The sequence below is a fragment of the Vanacampus margaritifer genome, chromosome 2 (assembly GCF_051991255.1).
Source record: "Vanacampus margaritifer isolate UIUO_Vmar chromosome 2, RoL_Vmar_1.0, whole genome shotgun sequence".
Classification (NCBI taxonomy): domain Eukaryota; kingdom Metazoa; phylum Chordata; class Actinopteri; order Syngnathiformes; family Syngnathidae; genus Vanacampus; species Vanacampus margaritifer.
The window spans coordinates 37,729,179-37,752,304 of record NC_135433.1 but is presented as its reverse complement, the minus strand read 5'-3'; the positions used below and the strand labels follow the sequence as shown (position 1 = coordinate 37,752,304).

At 40.0% G+C, this 23,126-nt stretch overlaps 1 protein-coding gene across 1 annotated transcript; it reads left to right on the top strand.

Annotated features, from left to right (window-relative positions):
- The first annotated feature begins 709 nt into the window (after window positions 1-709).
- Window positions 710-21,727, top strand: ap1m1 (adaptor related protein complex 1 subunit mu 1). Its single transcript, XM_077558694.1, has 12 exons — window positions 710-907; window positions 2,942-3,098; window positions 6,244-6,311; window positions 6,384-6,514; window positions 6,617-6,764; window positions 6,859-6,985; window positions 7,292-7,434; window positions 9,543-9,614; window positions 9,835-9,993; window positions 11,104-11,229; window positions 20,779-20,854; window positions 21,200-21,727. Exons 1-12 carry the CDS (start codon window positions 866-868, stop codon window positions 21,220-21,222), a joined length of 1,272 nt encoding a protein of 423 aa, XP_077414820.1. The 5' UTR covers window positions 710-865; the 3' UTR covers window positions 21,223-21,727.
- The last annotated feature ends 1,399 nt before the right edge of the window (window positions 21,728-23,126 follow it).

Sequence of the window (23,126 nt, the reverse complement as noted above, 5' to 3'; positions counted from 1 at the left end):
AGTTTGGACTCAGCTTGCATGCGTTAAAATCATGTTTCACCAACATAAACAACAAACTTAAATCATAGTTATTGGTCATAACTTCACAATAAACCGTGATTTGTACTGAATGCATGAAGATATGTCCCTGTTATTCCCATCAAGTGCTTTTGAGCTAAGATTTTCCTTTATTTATATAGCAAATTATGAAGGAAGGTTTGCTGGAGCACAAAATGGTTTGACCCATTTTGTTATTGATATTCGCCTGGCATGCTTTGAGGCGCAACTATGATATGGGTGGGATTATGTATGAATATCCGATTTTCCATTTTCTTGCAATGCGGCATATGTCCTATTACAACCCCACCCCCGCCATCACTACCAGCCACTCACACACACACACACACACACACACACATTTGTTTTACTATCTTTGTGGGGCCATCTCATTGACATAATGCATTTCATAGACCCTTCCCCTAACCCTAACCATCAAGAATGATTCCCTACCCCTATTCCTTACTCTAACATCAACCATAACGCAATTCAAACCTAAACTTGTGGGGTCCAGCAAATGGCCCCACATGGACGGGTGGGCCCCACAACTCTGTGAAATCCCGAAATGTTGGCCCCACGATGTGACAAAAAAAAAGAACACACAAACACACACACACTGACCCCGCCCCACTCTCCCTGTTGCGCTTCTCCCTCCTCGTCAACAGGAGTCGCTGAATGGCCGACTAAAATCGGAAGTGGCGTTTACCTCCCGTTTTTTTCCTCCAGTATTATGAATGAACGCCCGAAATAAAATTTTCCTTCGGAACAAGTTATCATCTAGCAAAATCGACACGGTGTGGAAGGCGCTCGGCGTAAGAAACGCTCCAAGATGTCTGCAAGCGCCGTTTACGTCTTGGATTTGAAAGGAAAGGTAAAGAGAGCTGTCTAACGGGGACCGGCCATTAGCCTAGCAGCTAACCAGCTAGCAGCCGTGCTAGCGCATTCGCTACAGGTTAATGCGAGGCGGATAACGGTCCATCGCTCATAATGTCCCATGGGATAAAAAATAAAGCCAACAAATGCAAAGTAATGATCTGGGCGGTTGGGTATGCAGTATATTGTGTCAAACGTTAGCCGACGTGATGTGATGCTTTAAAACACCTTGAACAAACTGACAGCTGTTTCCTCTCTCTCGTACATTTAACTAGGATGCCAGGAATAACCTTACTTATTATAATAGTTTTCAACTAATGGTTTTGGACTTTTATTTGGAACTGTTATTTAACGTCCAAATGCATGGAATTGTAAGAATAATCCAGAATATTACATTTTTTCAACACATCAGTACACAATGTTTAGTTTATTTAAGGGTGCTTTTAGTAGTTCTGTATAATACTACGTAATACTATATTTAATACTATAATATTACTTTGCTCCTTTTTTCTCCCAATTTCTAAGGGATTAATGGCAACACCCAGGCATGCTAGGATATCTAAATCTATACTCAGGTACTCTATTCAAATTTGAAGAATACAGTACATTGTATGCTTCCCTTTTTTTTTTTACTACAAGACTGCAATTATTTAAATGCTGTGGACTTTTGTTTTTTTATACATAATGTCGTGTGTTTTTATAGGTATTTATAGGTTACTGATTTGGTCATGCCATGTTTTTCTTAGTTGTTCTGGGTTTCACTGGTAAAAACTGGTAAATCCCAGGCATATACAATAGCTGAGAAAGGAAAGTATTCATTAAAAAAAAAGATTAATTGTGTATTTAATCTACTTAGAACTGGCCTTAAAATAAACATTTTCACCTCACCTTAGAAAACAAAAAAAAATGGCAATGACATTATTGAAAAACAAGTTTTCCTCCAGGAAAAAAAAGAAGAAAAAAGAAAGAAAGAAAAAAAGTTTTCCTTAGTCTCCCCCCTAAAATATAATATGAAAATAATTTTCCCTTTTGGCAAAAATGTCTATATTGTCAAAACACCTATGCAAACAAATAACATCTTTAATAAATTAGAATATCAAATGTTCAACCATCCCTTCCACCCCCCAAAAAATAAAAACTCTTCTCTTGGCAGCCATTCGTGATAACCAACGCCTTGCACAATTAAAAATATGGACCGCTGGATAATGACCATACCTACTCTTTAATTAATTAACATATACACTACTCACAAAAAGTTAGGGATATTTGGCTTTCAGGTGGAATTTCAGGACGAGCCAAAAATGCATTTAAACCTTAACAGGTGAACTTAATGAGACCTTCTCTAAGCTTTTGAATGCACATGTCCAACTGTTAAAGTTTCAGTACTTTTTGCACAAGTTGCTGTTCTCTAACGAGGAGCTTAACGGCAAAATAAAAAAATTACAATGCTCCAGCTCATGGAGGTGGTATCATCAGGGAACAGCTGTTGGAAACCGGTGTACCTCAATTGGAATGGCCTGCACTTTCTCCAGACCTGAATTCTATTGAAAACCTGTGGGATCAGCCGAGTCGCCATGTAAACTCTGCACCCCAGAACCTCAATGTCCTGAGGGCTGCCCTTCAAGAAGAGTGGGATGCCATGTCTCAGCAGACAAATGAGTCAACTTGTGAACAGCATGAGACGTCCTTGTCAAGCTGTAATTGATGCTCAAGGGCACATGACGAGTTATTGAGACCTTGCAAATTTTTGTGGTGGTGTAGTGGTATACCCACCATTGTTGTTAACTTTGGTTTCAATGAATTGTTTGCGATGAGGAAATCACCAGTGCATCCTTCTTCTTAAATGTCCTATTTTCACGATCTGATATCTGTAGCGTCAACTTTGTACATTTTCCATAAATTTCACCTGAAAGCCAAATATCCCAAACTTTTTTGTGGGTAGTGTATATTTTCTGATTCGACGATGTCTCCTACTTTGACTAAATGCTCTGAAGGTTTTTAGTTTTCATGAACTATGGTGTGGTCCCGTCAGGTGCTGGTGTGCCGGAACTACCGCGGCGATGTGGACATGTCCGAAATCGAGCACTTCATGAGCCTCCTGATGGACAAGGAGGAGGAGGGGACCCTGTCTCCCATCCTGGCCCACGGCGGCGTGCGCTTCATGTGGATCAAACATAATAACCTCTACTGTATCCTTCCATGTCACTGCATGACACACCAATGGTGTAGCTACACTAGGCCATTTGAACAGTGCTTAAGACAGTGATCCCTCGAAGCTGCGCACATGCGCAATTTCGCGGTGCTTTCACCTCAGCACACAAACAAATGTCTGCAGCACATAAAAAAAAAAAAATCTTAACCTGAGCTGAATTTACTGTTTGTATTTTTATATTATCTTCCTATAAAGAAATTGAAAACTTTGTTTAGCACATGTGGATAACAGAGTGGGGTTAAAATGTGAAAAAAGGAAAAGCTTAAATGCAAGGGGAACACCCATGTAGTGTCGTGGGACGGGAGCGGCTCCGTCCAAAATGAATGGGCAACACAAGGCTACGGTGATGGACACCATTCCCACTTCCCTTTCAGTTTCAATCGCAGTTTAAGTGCACACAGTTGTTCTACTGTAGTTTGAAGCATACATAGATAGATTAAATAAACACGCTCAGCACTGACAAGACTGCAGCGACACGCAAACCCAAAGTCCAAATATGGGCGTACAATAGTTTACGAGGCTCTTAAATGAGGCTTTTCATGTGTTTCAGTTTTAATAAATGATATGTTTCCCATTATTTTTGAGTGGACGATGTGGGCCCATATTTATACAAATTGTTTTGAGACTTATGCTTAAAATGACCTGTGTGATTGAAAACAATTCTAATTGTGTCGCAAATCTGATATAGAATTGGTTAGAATTTTTTTGCAACGTACATACAGCAAGTAATTTATGATCTCAGGTTTTGGACAGGTGTGATACTGGTTTGGCCGCCAGCATGTCTCATGTTGCAAAGGGCTTCTTCCTTTATATAAATGGACTAAAATTTAGATTTACATTTCACAGCCATTTTTGTCCTCATGGGCTTTGCTTTAATTTCATTGTTCTGATAACATGATGTGGACAAATCTTTGAGTTGCACTCACAGATATAGCTTATAAGAGAAAATGTATAAATGCATTCTTACAAATGAAATGTGCATGTAGCGCTTCTTGCAGACTAATTGGTACAACCATACACCACACGGTGGCATTTTCACCATAGAGACAGTAAATAACTAGAAAGGAAAATCAATATTTTCAATTTCGGTGGTTTTAGGCAACATAAGATTGCTGCTGGCGGCTTCACTTCTCGCTACGGTGAATAAGTGGCATTTTGAGTCCATTCATATAGAAGTCCGTGGATGTTGCTCAACGTACCCATGGAAGGCTTAAGAAGCTTGTGTGAATGCACAGACGCACAGAAAATTAGAAGGAACATTGCTTAAGACATACATTGAACCCCATCAAATTCAGTTGAGCATTTGCAAATTTGCAAATTTACAGACCTACCCAACCTTCCTTTATTCAGTAAAAACTCAGCAGCTATTTGTTGTTTTTTTTAGTTAGGCAAAAGCAATTAAAGTGTTACTTTGGCACCATCTGGTGGACTCTTGGATTTGTCCCATCCATCCATTTTTCTAACCGCTTAATCCTCAAAAGGGGGTGCTGTAGCCTATCCCAGCTTGCTTCGGGAAGTAGGCGGGGTACAACCTCAACTGGTTGCCAGCCAATCGCAGTCTTAGATTTGTTGTTAGGTTCAATTCTGTGTTGGTGTTTTTTTTTTTAGTTAAATCCTACTTTGTTGGCAGCCCTTGAATGCACCTTGCACAGTCAAAAATGAAACTGTTTATTTTATTTCCCCCCCCCCAATGCTACTACTATTACTACTGCCTGTATTCCCTGACTAAGTTAACACTATTCATTTATTTTACACAATGGCTATTAAGATAATAGCCATTGTGTAAAATCCTAGCGCTCATATTTTTTTGCCATGTGTGACATCACATCAGTTAGGCTAATATGCGCTTTAATTCTATTGATGAGCTTCATGTCAAGGGTTTTTTTTTTAGTCCATTTCACTACAGATTACAGTACTTTCATTCATTACTCCGTGTGCCTACATCAGGGATGGGCAAACTCGGTCCTCGATGGCCGGAGTCCTTTAGGTTGGGGATGTTTCCCTTCTCCAGCAGAGCTGATATATGATCAGCCTGATAATGATCCTTTTAATTGGAATCAGCTTGTGTTGGAAGAGGGAAACCTCCAAAACCTGCAGGACTCTGGCCCTCACGGACTGAGTTTGCCCACCCCTGGTCTACATGCTAAAGGCAAGGTGTTGATGCTTTATGATCCTCTGCATTTGTAGTGCTGTGCCAATATCTTGTGTCATCAATAGTAAATTGAGAAACCCTTTTGGTGGGTGTCAATTATTTGCGGAAGTTCACGGTTCGCAGCAGGACCTATTCGCGAATAGCGGGGTCTTACTGTAAATACAACAACCTGAAGTGTGCCGTGAACGTATCAAACAGTTGCTGTAATGTGACTGTCCCTTGACAGTTATAAAGGAGAATTGGCACCTTAAAGGATCTTTGTGCAGTTTGTCACTTTTTTTTTTTTCTTTTTTTTTTTTTTACTCACAACTGCCATCTCTGGCCCAAAGCAGAACTGCAGCATCTGTGTCAGGCTCGTTCATGGTGAGCGTGCGAGTACGTGCACAATCTTAAGTGCACGCCTTGTGCCCGCTACTCCCCGGGGATGCGCATGACGTCACTCTCCACCACTCCGCCCCTCCCCTCCCTAAAGAAATTGTGGAGTGTGCGGGTCCGCACACTCTACTATATAGGGAAGATAAAAGCTGATGGGTGCAGTCAGAGTAGAACAGTCAGGGCTCTTCGTACTCATCTGGGCGTTGGTGGAGCATGCATGATGTAGAAAAAGCTTTAATTTGACCTTTTTAAATGCACCTTTAAATAATAAAAAATAAATACCAGTAGTCCATGTAAGCATACATTGTACTTTTTTATTTATAATTTTTTTTTTTTTTTTTGAGAGAGAGCTCAGTATTGTTCATTTGGTAATTTTACCGATTCGACATGTCATCATCATTGCTCTCTCTTTTTTATTTTTTTTATTTTGTGCGTGCGTGCGTGTATTTAGCGTAGTGGCTCATCTAACCAATTATTTGCACAATAGAAATGAATGAATAGCTATTTACTTGTGATAAAGTATTGCACAATAAAAATAAACAGAACAACTTCACTTACATCGATGTTACAAATGTCTTAACCTTCATCGTCTCAGTGGTGGCAACATCGAAGAAAAACGCCAGTGTTTCCTTGGTTTTCTCCTTTTTGTACAAAATTGTCCAGGTAGGAATGGCGATTTACAAGGTAACATTTCTTTGTGTTTTGATTTTAAAAGCGACGTTTTCATGCCTCAAGGTTTTTTCCGAGTATTTCAAAGAACTGGAGGAAGAGAGCATCCGGGATAACTTTGTGATCATTTACGAGCTGATGGACGAGTTGATGGATTTTGGCTACCCGCAGACCACCGACAGCAAGATTCTGCAAGAGTGAGAAATCCCATAATGCAATGCAGCATACAATGGCAGACTTTATTTTTTCTTTTTTTTTACTGTTTCACCTCCCGTGTATTTATGTTTCCCTCCTGTCAGGTATATCACTCAGGAGGGTCACAAGCTGGACACGGGCGCTCCCCGCCCACCCGCCACCGTCACCAATGCTGTCTCCTGGCGCTCGGAGGGCATCAAGTACAGGAAAAACGAAGTCTTCCTGGATGTCATCGAGTCAGTCAATCTTCTGGTAGGAACTGATTGTTTTAGCCTTTAGATGGCAAATCTTCTACTGTTTTTAAATTTGTATTTATTTGCTTTTCCATGCTACTTTGACTCCTCAGGTCAGCGCCAACGGCAACGTCCTGCGCAGTGAAATCGTTGGGTCCATTAAGATGCGTGTCTTCCTGTCCGGCATGCCCGAGTTGCGCCTGGGCCTCAACGACAAGGTTCTGTTTGAAAACACTGGACGTGAGTTCCCATGATAACGCACCACGGGCTCTTAATGTCAGTACTGTGCAAAAGTCTTAGTTTCGTTTTACAATGAAACCTTTTCTTTTATTTGGCATTGTAAACGAGGAACTAATATGACACATACAGTGAGCAAACTATAGAACAAAACAAATTGCATCGATCAAGTATTGCACCAGGATGGTTCATGAGGCCCGGAAAACAAAAACATTGGTGACGATCTGGATAACGATGCTGTTTGTGTTACTTGACACCTTTCAGTTACTTCTTGTAAAATCTTTTCTGTCATGGCTTCCTTCCTTTCAGGCGGCAAGAGTAAATCGGTGGAGTTGGAAGACGTCAAATTTCACCAGTGCGTCCGCCTGTCTCGCTTCGAGAACGACCGCACCATTTCCTTCATCCCACCCGACGGCGAGTTCGAGCTCATGTCGTACCGCCTTAATACTCACGTGAGTATGATGGTTTTCAGGTGATGAGGAAGTTTGAATTCTTTAACACATGTTGTTCGCTTAAATGGGGAGTCAACCCCAATTTTTTTTCTTGACAATAATATGTTCTATGCAGCCCCACTAGTCTAAATACGGTATTCTGATTAGTATTGCGTTAGTGGAATATGAGTTAAGCAGCAAAATAATTTTGCCACTAGCTGTCGAGTGAAAATGACATCACAGTTGCTCAGGTCTCAGGTAACAACCAATCAGAGCTCAGCTTCAGAAAACAGGTGAGCTGTGATTGGTCGTTGCCTTAGCCCAGATCAACATTGATGTCATCTTCAGTTGACAGCAAGTGGCAAAATGGCTGCCCCCTGAGATGGATGAAAACGGCTGGATTTTGCTTCATAACTCATATTCCACAAATATAATATTAATCACAATGTCATGTTTAGACTAGTGAGGTGACATATAACATATTATTGTCAAGAAATGTTTAAGGTTGACTTCCCTATTTTAACTACAGAAGGGGGATTGGTCTAATACAAGTCATGTTCAAGTCTACCTCCAGTGCCCCATTTCATTGTATTGATGGGGAAACGGAGCTATATTATAAAGGTTGATAAATATCTAGTGTTCCCATTTTTGTGTCTAGTCTTGTTTTTGCTCAAATAATTCCGCTGGTTAATTTTAATGCTGATCGCCATGTTAGGTGAATGTGACGATCACCATTTTGACTGGCTGTCACTAGCACCGATATGCCAGATCGCTTCCCTATAGCTGTAAATCTGCCATCTAAATTTGGTTGGTTATGTATTATTATTTATTTAAATGGAACGGATGTAACCTGACCCAACAAATAGGCTTCCAGCCTGCATCTGGTGGCTGATTAGTTACATGCGCGTACAGCACCTTGCCTATCCTAATAGAGAGAGTAGATTTTGAGTTTTATTGCCATTTGTACAGGTTAAAAACAAGGACATTGGAAGTCTTGTCTGTGTCCTTGAGTCAAGTAAGGGAGCAAATGGTCATCGTCAGTGACGGATTGACAGACCTTGAAGTTGTGAGAATGAATCAGATTTGTCCAAAAAATGCAAAAGTGTTGAATTGGTGGAGACAGCTTTCAACATGATGTCGCAGCTTCGCTCCTTGCAGCCAAGTATGCTAACAAACACCTTATAAGACACATGGCATCTTAATAAACACGTTCCGGGATCTATTATAAGCTTGCTTTAATGCAGCCGGTCACAAAAATGAATGCCGTTTTTCTTGATAAACCCTATTTATATTTCTCCTTCTAAGCACCACGTGTACACTTAAACTCATTCACTGCCAGCCATTTTAGAAAATGTCTAAATTTTCAATACCCACAATATGTTATGTTCAATAATGATATATAAACCGAATCTCCCAAAGAACAGACTAGGCTCTCTCCTTTCAGCCTTGTTTCATTCTTTTATAATTGACAGCAGAAAACTGTAGGTTGCACAAGATGCAGCCATTACTCCCATGGACTCTCAAACAGTTTATTTAGTATAAAATGGGGTAATTTACTGGTGGTTGTGCATCAGTAAAGTTGTTTCCACGTTTGACATTTACAATGGAGCAATCAGATTCTCCCCCATCTAGCCCCATTGAAAAAAAATGTAATTGACAAGTAATCTTGTTAAAGGCAGTGAAATTAAAGGAAACTAGAATTTAAAATACATTTTAAAGGATTGTTATGGAGAGATACAACAAAGTACTTAATTATTAATATTTTATGGAGAAGTAGAGGGTTTAAATAAGTTCTTTGTCTTTCCACCCCTTTTCGGACACTGAAATTAGTGCTTATTCTTTTTTCTTGTCCATATATAATTTGTATATCATTTGCACATTCGTAAAAAAAAAAAAAAAAAAAAAAAAGGTCAAATAAGGAATCTGAGACATTCAACCAATATTGGCAGAGAGGAAAAATGCTCAAATTGCCTTCAGTACTCCACTTAGTAGAACACTCATATTTCATGCTGTAGTAATGTCTGCCGTCCACTAGAGGGAGACTGTGTAACAAGAAAAAGGTTGATCGGTGCAATCCACTGAATTTGCATGCAGATGATGTGCTGTATGTGCTGTTGGTTATGTCTCAGGTGAAGCCGCTGATCTGGATTGAATCAGTCATTGAGAAGCACTCTCACAGTCGCATTGAGTACATGATTAAGGTAAGCAAGTCTGTTGTCATGGTTTCATTGGGAAGTGTCGGTATCTATGTTATTTAAACAATTAAGTGTGGTAATTAAGAGGTCAGTGTCATCTTAGAACTGCCGCCGCAGTGATTTATGAGTCACTCTTGTCGCCATGTGCGTGACAAGCAAAATGCAAATGAACAAACAGGTTTCTCACTTTGACCTGACTTATCTTCCCACCGCCCATCCATCTTAGGCCAAAAGCCAGTTCAAACGGCGCTCCACCGCCAACAACGTGGAGATCCACATTCCTGTGCCAACAGACGCTGACTCTCCCAAGTTCAAGACCACGGTTGGCAGCGTCAAGTGGGTTCCTGAGAACAGCGAGATCGTCTGGTCCATCAAGTCCTTCCCTGTGAGTGACTCACAAGACGGAGTGCGAGCTATGCAAATGACTTTTGATTGAGTCATTCTGGGGCCAAACCAACCTGCTTTTAATTCACACGCAATGCGGCGGTTTCTAAGATCTTGGGTAGTGATAGACCGATATGGTTTTTTCAAGGCCGATACCGATTATTAGTAGTCAAGGAGACCGATAACCGATATTTCAAGCCCATATTCATTTGAATTCATTCAAAGAGAAAATATTGGCGCCAAAGTTTTAAAAAATACTTTTAATTTTAATCATCTAAAGAATTGACCGCTTTGTTTAAAAATTGCAGGGGGGGCTTCCATGGTCATCAGCATGTTAAGCTAAATTAAAAATGGTTAGTAATAGTAAGTAAATAGTTCCCTGAAGTTTTCTACTCCAAAATTTCGACATCATTTTTATTTTATTTTTTTTAAATAAATAGTGTAGGAAGTTCCCAGTGTCAGCATAATTTTTTATGAAGTGGAAATTTAAAAAAAATCCACAAATGAAAAAAGTTCACTCTAAAAACAGTTGGGTCATAAATACTACAGGTAAAAAATGGACCGATCCTCTACTTCTAGAAATGGGTCTTTCAGTGTAAAACAACTCAAATATTGGTCAGATCCTTTACTTAGGTCAAAAAATGTCATCATCTTGTATAAAACAACCCTGAAACTTGGGTCAAATTAACACATAAAGTGGATCGGTCCTTTTTTGATCCATAATTATGCTACTTTTGACCCAAGTGTTTTTAGCGTGTTCCCTGTCTCTCACTGAGCGACTAATGCATGCGAATGTAGCTAATTTGGGGTTTTCGTCAGGGTTCGTAAAAGGTTTCAAAAGATCTTTACGAACAGTAAAAAAATATCTGAATATATTCTAAATGCCTTTGCGATAAGTAAAAACGGTCTGTGAACATCTTACAAATCCTGATGAAAACCCTCAATTTTTCGACGTTTGCAAGCATTCCCCGCTCAGTGAGATACCAACTTTATCGGCCGTTGGATTCGTAAAAAGGCAGATGCAGAGATTTGTCAAAATGCCAAATATCAGCACAGACAATCAGCCTGGCCGATAATCGGTCCATCCCTAACCTTGGTGTCCCCGTGACAGGGCGGCAAGGAGTATCTGATGCGAGCTCACTTCGGCCTCCCGAGCGTGGAAGCGGAAGATAAGGAGGGGAAGCCCCCGATCAGCGTCAAGTTTGAGATCCCCTACTTCACCACTTCAGGCATCCAGGTACACACCACTGGCAAAAGTGACACTTAACCCCTTATTCATTAACTCAAAACTTGCTGTAAATCATAACATTAACAGTAACCTCCAGCTTGCCAAATAGTGAGCATAAAAGGAGCCGTCTAAGGTCACGGCACTTGAGTCCATTGCACAAAAACACATGTTCCTCACTATCTCCACATTGGAATTCAGACAATTCGAACAGGAGGCAGTCGAGCAGCCGCAAAGGTTCAGCTCGGGATGGAGCTGTCTGGCCGGCCTTTGTGTTTGAGGAAATAAAACGTTTGATGCCGAGGCAAATGTTCCCATCAAAACAATGCTGCGGATGAGCTTCCACCTCAGTTGACTGTTGGCAGCAACAAGCCACGCTGACGGCATAATGACAGTCGTCCCGTGATTATACGCGGCGCAGGAACGCGACATCACATTTTCCCATGTCGTGACGGGGCGCATTGCGAATGACGCTTGGCAGTGCTTTCAAAGACTTGTTTGTGCACTGCTCAGGTCGCCATAATTGCACAAATGCTTCCCACATCAAACCCAAGTTTAACAATGTACATATATATATATTTTTTTTATTTTTTTTATTTTTTTTTTTATTCACTGACATTGCAGAAGTCTTATTTTCCCATACCCGTCAAAGATCATACCACACACAGTACGAAGCATGTAAAGAGGAAAGAAAACAGTGATTCCAAAGCATTTGGTCTTGGTAGTGTTTAAATTGTTTTTTCCTGGGACCTAAATTGGTCTGTTGAACAACTTAACTTTATTGCAAACGTACATGCATGCCCAGTTAGGATATATTATGGACATCTGCAACCATTATTTCTAGTGGAGCAACGTTTTTACTTGCATCTTGAATTCATATAACTGGTGACATTTTTATATGTCAAGTGAACCTTTTTATAGTGTCCATCCAGTACTAAAAGTTATTAATGACAATAGAATGTGTGGTGGTGAATCATTTGTATACAGCTGTAAATCAGAGGATAACCGGGTTGGCACACGACAATGCAAGTTCAAGGTTCAGCCGCACTGAATCTAGTCTGAGCTTCGACCATTTTATAATCTTGACAGAAGGGAGACATTTTGCAAAGTGATGAGGTAAAATCAACTTGTTTGAGCTTTTAGCCATGTTAAAATGCTCAGTCCTCACCACAAACAAAGTGATCTTTTCCTCCATTCACCCATCTTTGAGCATTTTTACTCATTGCTGCTCTCTAAAGCTCGTATCTCACTGAGCGGCGCAGGCCTGCAAGGGTGCGCGCGCACGTAGCGATTGTTCCTTCAGTGTTGCAAAACCTTGCAAAGACACTCTCAAACCCTCTTTAGACTCTCAACTGCCATCAAATTTGGCTCATGTTCAAAATTTCTCTGCGACTTAAGTCTGGAAAAAACGTGGTTTCGAACATTACTAGTAATAAGTTAAATTGGCGTTGGCAATTATGCTAAACAATACAGAATATAACCAATACCGTCCAAACAATACAGAAATAGCATTGAGGAATTAAAATACATTTAAATGTAATCTAAGATAGAAGGAAGAAAAACTGAAGATTAAAATGTTGCATGTTGGTATGTGGTATCGTATAAATATAGCCTAGGTATGCGACAGTAATATTTATGCACAATTTTTACAAACTTTAAAGTATAATATTTGCAGTGAGATATAAAGACAAATTATAATACAGGTAGTCGTCCATTTAAGAAACCAATGGGTCCCGAGAGGTTGTTGGTAAGTGGAATTACATAAAATTTTCTTTAAAAATAAAAAGTTATGAAATTATTATTTTTTTTAAATAAAATAACACTTTTTAAAATGAAACCAATTAAATTATATAAAGTATATACTTTCCATACAATATGCAACAAAAAAAACAAAAACATTTTATTACATCATCCGGCCATCCATTATCTGAACCACTTTTTCTCACAGCAAATTTAATAATTTTTTACAAAACAAAATAAATATGCTTACTGAGTGTGGAGGAGTTATTGAGTTGAGTTCATGTGAGGCTGCTGAAATGAAAGGCATTGTTGGGTGTAACCTTCTCAAGAAATTGTGTTTTTTCCGACTGTCCGTGAAGTGCACACGAATGCAATTGGCACATATGACAAGCCAAGATGGCGACCACCGAGTCCGATTCAAGTGATTCCGATTCAAGTGATTTCGAAGATGAAGAGATATTGTACGTTTTACTACTACGCCGACAAAGAAGTTCCTCCAGGAGAGCCTCTGATTGGGTGTTTGAAGAGTGCGTGCGCTGTGGCCAGTGGCCACTGATCCGTGGACAGGACAGAAAGGTTGTTGAAATGTGCATACGGCACGGTGCTGATTGACGAAGTTGTGGCAGAGAGGGGAGCTACAGTACAGTACAGTACCGTAATGTATGATGTGGCGCACACTTAAAAAATATTAACTTGCTAGCAAAAGATGGCATTTATGGACATCAGTCAGCCTTTGTTCATATCTGCGAATGTTCGTTAGTCAGATGTTCGTAACTAGAGGACTACCTGACCTGTACACCCAATAATTACATTGTAGTAAAGTGTTTATATTGTACATTGAAAGTCATATTTAAATAATGAATACAAACTGAGAGGTACAATTATGGTAAATATAATAAACATTGCTAAGTAGGGGTGTGAATTGCCTAGTACCTGGTGATTCGATTCTTATCACGATTCATAGGTCAGGATTCGATTCAATACCGATTAATCCCTATTCGAATCTATAAATTGATTATTGCAACATTTTTTAAACTCAAATTTAGAAAATACTAGTCAGTAAACTTGTATATGTACACTGTAAGATTTGTATGAAAATGTATTTATTTATCTGAAAATTGAGGTTGGAGTCTGTTTATTTGAACAGCACTGAAATAAAATTAATATAACATTCTTCCATGCTTAATGTGTAAATCCTAACCTTAAGTAAGAGATTTTGTTAAATATTCCCATAAAAAAATTGATGTTTAAATATTGATTCGGCCGCATATTGAATCAATTCGAGAATTGCGCGCTGTAATATTGCGATATATTGTCGAATCTATTTTTTCTAAGACCCCTATTAATAAGCATGTACCGCATATTAATATTGACAATACTGGTGGTGTATTTGGAAAGCAGCACTATAATGACTTGTGTCAATCAAATCGTGTAAACAAACTAATGAATAAGCTTTTCAACAAGACTGTTGAGTGTCTTAAAATGTCATCCTTGTTCCTTTGATTTTGAAGTTGGCGAGGGCGTCTCCTAGCAGTGGTTCTTAACCGCGGTCCTCAAGTACCCCAATCCAAGCCTGGCTGTTTTTCATGTCTCCACACAGCCAACACAGGTGTTTCAAGCGATCAGCTAATCAGCAAGCTGTGCATGAAGCCTGATAACGATCCTCAGGTACTCGAAGACCGGGGCTGACAAACAGTGTCCTAGCATACTCGGAAACGAGATGCTCCAATTAAAGTCAGCTGGATTGTTTAATTAATAATAGTAGTCATTTGGTCACTTTCATCTCTTTTATCAGGATGAGCCCTGATAAAGACCTGTACATGTTTACAGACAGGCGCCATTGCGGCAACGTGCAAAACGCCACTTACTCCCAGTGTGACCGAGTGTATGCGACGAAGTGACTTGATTTTGTCATTTCTCCGTGTTTATCGCACTCTGGTGCAGCCGGCCACCCGTGTTGTTGTCTGCTCCGTGCGTCAAGGGTCTATATTAGAGGGCAGCAGCAGACGTCTTCTCATGCTTTTCGCACCACTCGCTCTGTGCAAGCAGCGGCAATGAAGTTTAATTAACCCATGTAAATATCGGAGCATGGGAAAGTTCTTCTTTAACGGCGCCACTAAGTGCAGACGGGACCACGCAATTGAAGTGCACGCGGTGCATTTAAGGGCTCGTATAAATGCCACGCTTTCGGCAGGTGGTAATTGACACTAGCTAAGGTGACAAGGAGGGAAGGCAGACGCGAGCCTCTTTGACAGAAATGCCACAATGACAGCATCAGGATGGCTACACAAGCGCCACAATTGAAATGGCTTTCACGCAGAATCCAGCTAAGTAGGTTATTGCCATAACAGCAACACGGCATCCCACAATCAGACGACTTGACGCGTCATGGTGCTGGATCCCGGTGTTGTGACTTAATGCTGAAACTGCTTTCAACACAACTCTCATGAGTTGACAAAACGCCATTCATGTTCGTTCTTGCCTGCGACTTTGTTTTCTGGGGCTGGCTATCGATTCTAATTTCCTCAATTGATTCAGTTCAATTCGATTTAGTTTTTTTCCCTCCCGATTCGAATCACTTCACTCCAATCCGATATTGGTTAATTATGCAACATCAATTCTTAAATATCAAGGACATGATTAAAAACACCACAACTATTACAATTCCAAATTAAATTTTGCAGAGGCAGTAACTGATTAATTAATTTTGTTTATTAATGATGTAACATATTATAATCACGTAAGTGTTACACAAACATTGAAATCAGCAAGGATAAGATGAAAATATTTTCATAATTCTAATTTAATAATTGTAAATATAAATTAAAAAAGATTTTTTGAATTGTCTGGTATTTGATAAACTATTTTCTTATGAAATTATGGGAAGAATGGATATTAAAATAATCGATTCATAGTTCTATGAATCTATCAGGCTTGAAAATGAAAATCGATTTGATATTGATTCTTCTCCCTTTCTTTTTTTGTTAACCCAGCCTTATTTTCCTGTGCCTTTTAGATTTTCTATTTTGGTGACTTTTTGATAGATGCTGTCTAATCTGGTAGCCTCTCAGAAGGTTGAAATTTTCCTGGCCCCCAACGTCATTTATTCTTGCACGTGAATTTGTTTTTCCGTGATATTTAAAAAGAAGAGTGACAAAAAAATTATTTTTACTAGGGGTGTCAGGCAATTATTAAAAAAAAAAAAATCATAATTAATTGCGTGTCTTCAATAGTTAACTCACAATAAATCGCAAATTTTATCTGTTCTAAATGTATAGTAAAATGTACAATAAAATAAGTTTTCATACTCTTGTTAACATAAAAGTGGAAACATGTTAAACTAATAGAAATATGGCAGCATCTTTTAGTTTTTGATACAGTAATTTTATAAAAGTTCATAAAATTGAGTTCAAAATAAAAAGATGTACTGTACTGTAAAAAACTAGTGTGATATTGATTTCTGTTGAGGGAATTTTTCTGCCACTAGATGGCATAATTGTATTTGTAATACGTTGGTAACAGCTCAGTGCATTTTTCTTTTCATAATAAGAACTATTTAATCTTTAACACGAAGTAACTTGTGAAATTTTGCACATTATTAAAATGTTGACGTGGGCGTGTCTGCTGCGTTACGACTGGAATTCCCCCAGTAAGGGGCGGTCATTAATCGTGCGGTAAAAAAAATTTGTGACATTAAAGGAACTTTAAATAAACTCAAAATGAACGCACCTTATTGGGACACCCCTAATTTTTAGTCACAAGCTAGTACCGGGAGTCCTCGAGTTACGTCGTACGTGACCTACGTCGTTTCGACTTTACGGCGCCCGTGCACCTCCTTTTTCGTTAATTTCCCACAGTAATCATGCAATTTTCGCGCGTCACATTTCCGTGTTTATAGCTCCGCTCTGCCGCCCGTCAGCTATGAATGTCTGTGCGAAACACGAAATATTGGTTCCCGGCTCTTCCGGGTCGTGCAAATATGTTTTTTTAGAATAACTATACAAAGTATTTTGATGTGAATATCGACTTTAACGGCGAAATTCGGTTTACATTGCCAGCGTAGGAACGGAACTCCGTCGTAACTTGAGGAGGCATTTTTCTTACTGCTCTGAAAGTAGCTCTGTAGGCAGCAAATTCCTGGGGTCAACTTTGTCCCTGCTGTTCATGAGGACAAAATGCTGGATCAACGTGTGGGATCCACGCAGTCAGCTAAAAAGCCATCAAAATGCCACCAAAATACCATTCCAGCCCGTGACTTTGTTTTCCTTGCTGTTTCTCAAGAACGACACAGAAAGAAGGCATTTCGTTACTGCAAACAAAGTCATAAGCTCGAATGGTATTTTTGGTGGCTTTTTGATGGCGTTTTTGCTGACGCGCCGCCAGCCCAATGCCTCGTGAATCCAGAAGCCGCCGCGCTCGGTGACCTCGCTGGGTCGAGGGAAAACAAGACGACCAGAGGGCCGAGGACGGCCGCCAATCCGCCAACAAATTCCTCGCTTTCCCACTCTCATCTGAAAGCCAGCGCGACAGAGACATAGCGGTTTATCCCCCCCCGCCAAAAAAAAGAGGTCATGTCAGCCTTAAGGTGGTCAAATGCGCGCACGGCCCATGCTAATGGCGAGAGCGCGCACGTCTGGTGCACAGGAGTGCTGTTTACATGCACATGCATTGCACTCGGCAGAAATCTATTCGATACAAGTTGTGATTGTGACAGTGAGCTCGGCTGTGTCATCCAAGTGCAATAGTGTGTAGGTGTAGAGTTATTTTGAGGCCCTTTTCTCGAAACCCGGCCGTGTGGTGTAACACTTGTCCATCTCGATTGTCGGTTAACAGCTTGTGAAAGTTTTACGGGGTATTGTGCTGATGCATCCAAAAAAGACAAAACACAAGTCATGTCAAAGATATGCGCCTTTCTCTCAAACGGCGCTTCTGTAGCCCGCTTCCCCCTTCTGGTGAGTCAGGCCGCTGCTTCCTCAAGTGTTCATATTGCAAGACTCCCTGAAGAAGATGAACTCTTCGTCTTCCAGAGGGCTTGGAAAGTCTGTGGTTTTGGACTGAGAGACAGAGAGCGCACGCAAAACCATACAAACCTCTCGAAGCTTTCCTGTCCTTCGCACTTGATCTACTAAAAATACCTTGAATCGCATAAGCCACCAAACAGTCAATTCCGGTGCAATTTTGAACAGTTGACCATGATCTGGCTTGTGTTCTTAACGAGGTGTTTGTAGGTCGGATGGCTTCGTTAGCAACAAGCGTGACTCACACCAGTTCAATCGTATTAACCTAATCATAAGAGTTTCAAAGGGCTTCACATGCCACAGTTGACAAAGATTAGTGACATACCCTGATCTAAATCCCCAACAAAGCGATGAGTCTGTAAAGCTTCTTTGTAATTTGACCTTTTTTTTAATTTATTCTTTTACTTGTTTGCTTAGATGTTTTTTGGTTGTCCTAACCGTGTTTATTTATTATTTTCAAAAAACTTCCAACGAGCAGCAGTTTGGTAGATGGTGAACAATTTTCCCCCAAAAAACAAACAAAACAAAATACAGGCCAATGTTTTTTGCTACTCCCAGTTCAACTTTACTGTTGAACTAAACATAAAGAGACTTATGCATTGTGTATAATCAAATCACAAAAGACTTATGAAAGTCTGCTAGCGTAATGCTAAAACACAATGTAAAACACTACAGATAGGCTAAGGAAGCTGACATGAAAGTTGCGGTAGTTAGAAATGTTTAAATGGCAAATGGAAACATAATGATACAAATAAGATAAAATAATATAAAAAATAAAAAACTACCATACAGTGCCAAAAGCGCTCGACAAAGCCTCACATTCACACACAGATTCATACACCAATGGGAGGCTGCTGCTGTGAAAGATGTTGCCAGACCCAACAGGAACACATTAGGGTTCAGTGTCTTGCCCAAGGACACTTTGACAGTGCGCAGTCAAAGTTGAGTCGAACCAGCAACCCCTCGATCACTAGACAACCCGCAACTAAGCCACAGCTGCCAAACTTGGATTTGAACACAAGCTGTAGCAACACATGGAGACCGAACATACAACTATATTCATTCTTTATCCTATGCAAAAAACAATTCATATTATTGTGGCTTATTTGAGAATCTACTTCTAATCCCTCATCAAATCTACATGTTGTGTGTCTGCATGAGGTGGACAAGGCACTTACTGTTTAATTATACACATTCTATTCAATTGCTTTTACAGTTAGAATAATACATAATACAAGTAAATGCTGCTATTTTTCTGAATAAAACCATGTTGGGGGTTTTGGGGCCTGGGATGGTTCAATGGCATTGCCATTCATTTTAATTGAGATGAGTGTTTTGAGTTATGAGTATGGTCATGAAACAAGTTACGGTAAACCCATAATTCAAGGAATAGCTTAAGCCATTTAGTACGACGGCATATTAGGGCCTCGTCCCCAAAAAATTTCAGAGGGGGGAGGGTAATATTCAGAGAAAAAACTCGCAAATGTACGAGTTTATTAAGTGGTAAATTTACCAGAAAAAACTTACAAGAAATACACTACTCGGATGTTTGTGCTGATACTTTTCGGTCGGGTTTTCAAATAAAGAGATAGTAATGGCTTTAACCATATCATGTTAAGAATTTGCACTTTGAAGCGTTGGGTACGGCATTTAAGCATTTAAGTTGATTTATTAAAATGTATATTTACTTTAACATTTATGTTTCCAGAATCATTATTTACACGTTCATACATTTGGGTATTTTTTTTGTTCAAGTAATTAAGTTAATGTGTCGAATCTGCTGCTCTCCGTCATTCATTTGCATTTACCTAAAGTATGCTAGCTTCTGGTTGGTTAGTGTTTAGTCAGCTGATAGAGGATGAGGAAGCGTTGTCACTCTAGCTGCCGTCCGTGTATGACGAGTAAAGTTTAAATAAAGAATGAATCCGTCTCCATCCTGCCTTTTCATTTTAGTGTCCCATTAACACCCAACGAATCCTCAAATGAGACTATAGCTACGTGTATTTCTTGTAAGTTTCTGAGTTTTTTGCGCGCAAATTTGCCACTTTATAAATGCCCAAATTTGCCACTTTATAAACGCGCAAATTTGCCACTTTAAAAACGCACAAATTTGCCACTTTATAAACTTGCAAATTTGCACAAAAAAAATCTCTGAATATTGCCCCCACCCTCTAAGAATATATATTTATACGTGGCCCTAATATGCCGTCGTAGTTTGTCAATCAATCAGTTTATTTAAAGTGCAAAATTACCATGGGACATGGTCCCAATACACTTAACAATAAAAATCACACACAATTGAAACACTTCACAATAATATCAGGTACAAAAAAAAAGGCAAAGAAACACAAAACTATTTTATTATTAATATTTTATTAAATGTCATTGTTGATGGTTTATGTTTTTATGATGTAGTGCCAAAAGCAAGGATGCTGCTGAAGTAAGTTTCATTGTGTACACAATGATTAATAAAGTTCTATCCTATTCTAATAATAATACAAAACACAAAAGGACAATGACAAAACGGTCACAGACTAAACCGTGCCAAAATACGGAGCAAAAATGTATTTTTTAAGACGGGATTTAAAAATGACAGTGGAGGTAGCTTCTTTAACATTTAAGAGACGATTCCATATATAGTGGGCACAGTTATCTTTAAATATCACAACGACATGGAAATCTTCTCCACCAATGAGTGAATGGCATTCAGTACCAGAAATAGTACCAGGTTTGGCCAGTAGAAAAGTTCCAATAGTGAGCATTATAGTGTGTGTTTTGTTGGTAACTTTTCCTTTGTCGGCAGGTGCGTTACCTGAAGATCATCGAGAAGAGCGGCTATCAGGCTCTGCCGTGGGTGCGCTACATCACCCAGAATGGAGGCAAGTTTGCACACACACTGTTGAGGTGCAGGCATTAGGCAAGAGTTAGGCAATGACCTGCAATGTTGTGGGAACTGATGCACTTCTATAAAAATAAGAAGAGCTACAGCATGAGGCAACTTCCTGTGAAATCTGTGAAAGTGATCCCCCCCCATATTATAATGCGGAAAAGGCTGCGCATTGTCGGGTCTTTAAGTTCACTAATTACCACACATCCACAACTCATTTCCTTGGTAGTCCCGTCCTCCCGCGTTGAAACGCCACCGCTACTTGATTTCTGCACAATTGCTTCTTTTTTTATTTATTCATATATTAGATTAAGTCTTGTCCCATTTCCTCCCGCAGATTACCAGCTCCGCACGCAGTAAGACAACGCCTCAGCCGGGGTGGGAGGAAGCCGGGCGGGCGGCGGCGGCTGTGGTGGGGGCGGCGACTAATGAGCCGTCATTGGCAGGTGTCAGTCAAGAGACCGCAGAGGACCGACTTATTTTTGATCATTTTCCAGGCAATGCAAATATTCGACGCTGAGTTTCATACATCGGAGGAAAGCGATCAGTTTTCCAGTGCGCGGCCAACTAAAGCAGGAGTCATGTTTACGCAAAGTGTCATCAGTAGGTCACAAACGTCACACACCTCTTTGTTGATTCTTTTTTTGTATATATTTGCTACATATCAATGAGGTCAGTGTTATTAGTTACAAGTGAGCCAATCAGTATGTCTCTTTGTGTTACAGTGCCATCAGCCTTGCCCCTTTTTGTCAACTTTCAAAGACTCAAAAAATAAATCAATCGGTTGCATGGCGATTCTTTATCTATAACCTCTTCTCTATGTAACCGCATACTGTAAAATCATTAAATGTATATTTAGAGAAAACGTGCGGACTCCGTTTTGTTATACTTTTTCTTTATTGCAGGTGTTACTTAGCAATTCTGATTTGGTGCCCCTTTTGTTTTTTTTAACACTTTACTGAACACGTGAACCACTTGAAAAAGTTACCGTAAAAAAACAAACGGTAAAATAGAAAACAAGCATCTCGGAATAGCTTACACGGAATCAAGCCAAGGTCTTCTAAGATGGGTAAAACTTAATGTACTTTAGTCATCACAAGCCAACAAAGGAAATGTTTTTTCCCTTTTTTAGTTGGCTTACTTATAACTTACTTTAAACTCCATAGGCTGTACACTGGCCAAAGGCAGAAACCAGGATGTTCGGCCCATCTGCTAGCTCGTGCTAAGCTAACCTGGGTACAGTATTTTTGTAATTTGTCTCCCTTGTTAGAACTTTGTGAGATGCCACCAGCGAGTAAGTAAAAAAGTAAAAGTGTTGTGATACATTGTCTAGCTGGTCTTTATTGACTGACTGCTTAACAGGTGAATTTTATGCTCGTTTGATCGCAACACACTTTCTCACACACACACACACACAACGCGCACTCCCAACATACATAGCCTACTGTAGCAACTTAAACAAGTCGGGTGGTTTCCTATGGTCTGGGGAGGCTGTGACGGTAACATGAAAAGAGGGAAGGGAGAAACTACACTAAGCTACGCACCAGCTAGTATTGTTGTTTTGGCGTGCCCCGCTTTGACTCAAATTAGAAAATTATACTAATTAGCATGCATTGGGTGTTATTTTGAATGGGAATGGATTCAATTTTAACTGTTGGTATGCTAGCATGGGCGGCACAGTGGATGACTGGTTAGCACGTCCGCCTTCCAGTGCAGAGGACGTGAGATCGAGTCCAGGCATCAGCCTTCCTGGGTGGGAGTTTGCATGTTCTCCCCGTGCTTGCGTGGGCTTTCTCCGGGTAATTCTGGTTTCCTCCCACATTCCAAAGACATGCTTGGCACGTTAATTGAACACTCTAAATTGTCCATAGATGTGATTGTGAGTGTGGATGGTTGTTCCTCTCTGTGTGCCCTGCGATTTGTTCAGGGTGTACCCCGCCTACTGCCTGAAGCCAGCTGGGATCGGCTCCAAAAGTTTATATACCAACATACAGATCATATGACTAGACGAAGTGCTAAGGCCGATCAATTAGGATTTTACATTTTGATATACATTTAAATTGGACACTATTTCTCATCAGAATTAATAGAATGCTAGCGTGTTGGCAGTTGATATGCCAACATAGCAAGGTAGCAACTGGAGCACAAAAATCATTAAGTTTGATAAATAAGAATTTGTTTGGAGCATGTTTGGTAGCACACTGGAGAAGTTCCTCACTGCCCAGGGAGTAAGTAATCATTAGGTACGGGCTCAAACCTGCGGC

Coding starts and splice junctions, on each gene's coding strand:
- ap1m1 (XM_077558694.1), top strand. CDS start 866: ATGTCTGCAAGCGCCGTTTACGTCTTGGATTTGAAAGGAAAG. Junction 11,230..20,778: donor TCACCACTTCAGGCATCCAG/GTACACACCACT, acceptor CTTTGTCGGCAG/GTGCGTTACCTGAAGATCAT. Junction 20,855..21,199: donor CTACATCACCCAGAATGGAG/GCAAGTTTGCAC, acceptor TTCCTCCCGCAG/ATTACCAGCTCCGCACGCAG.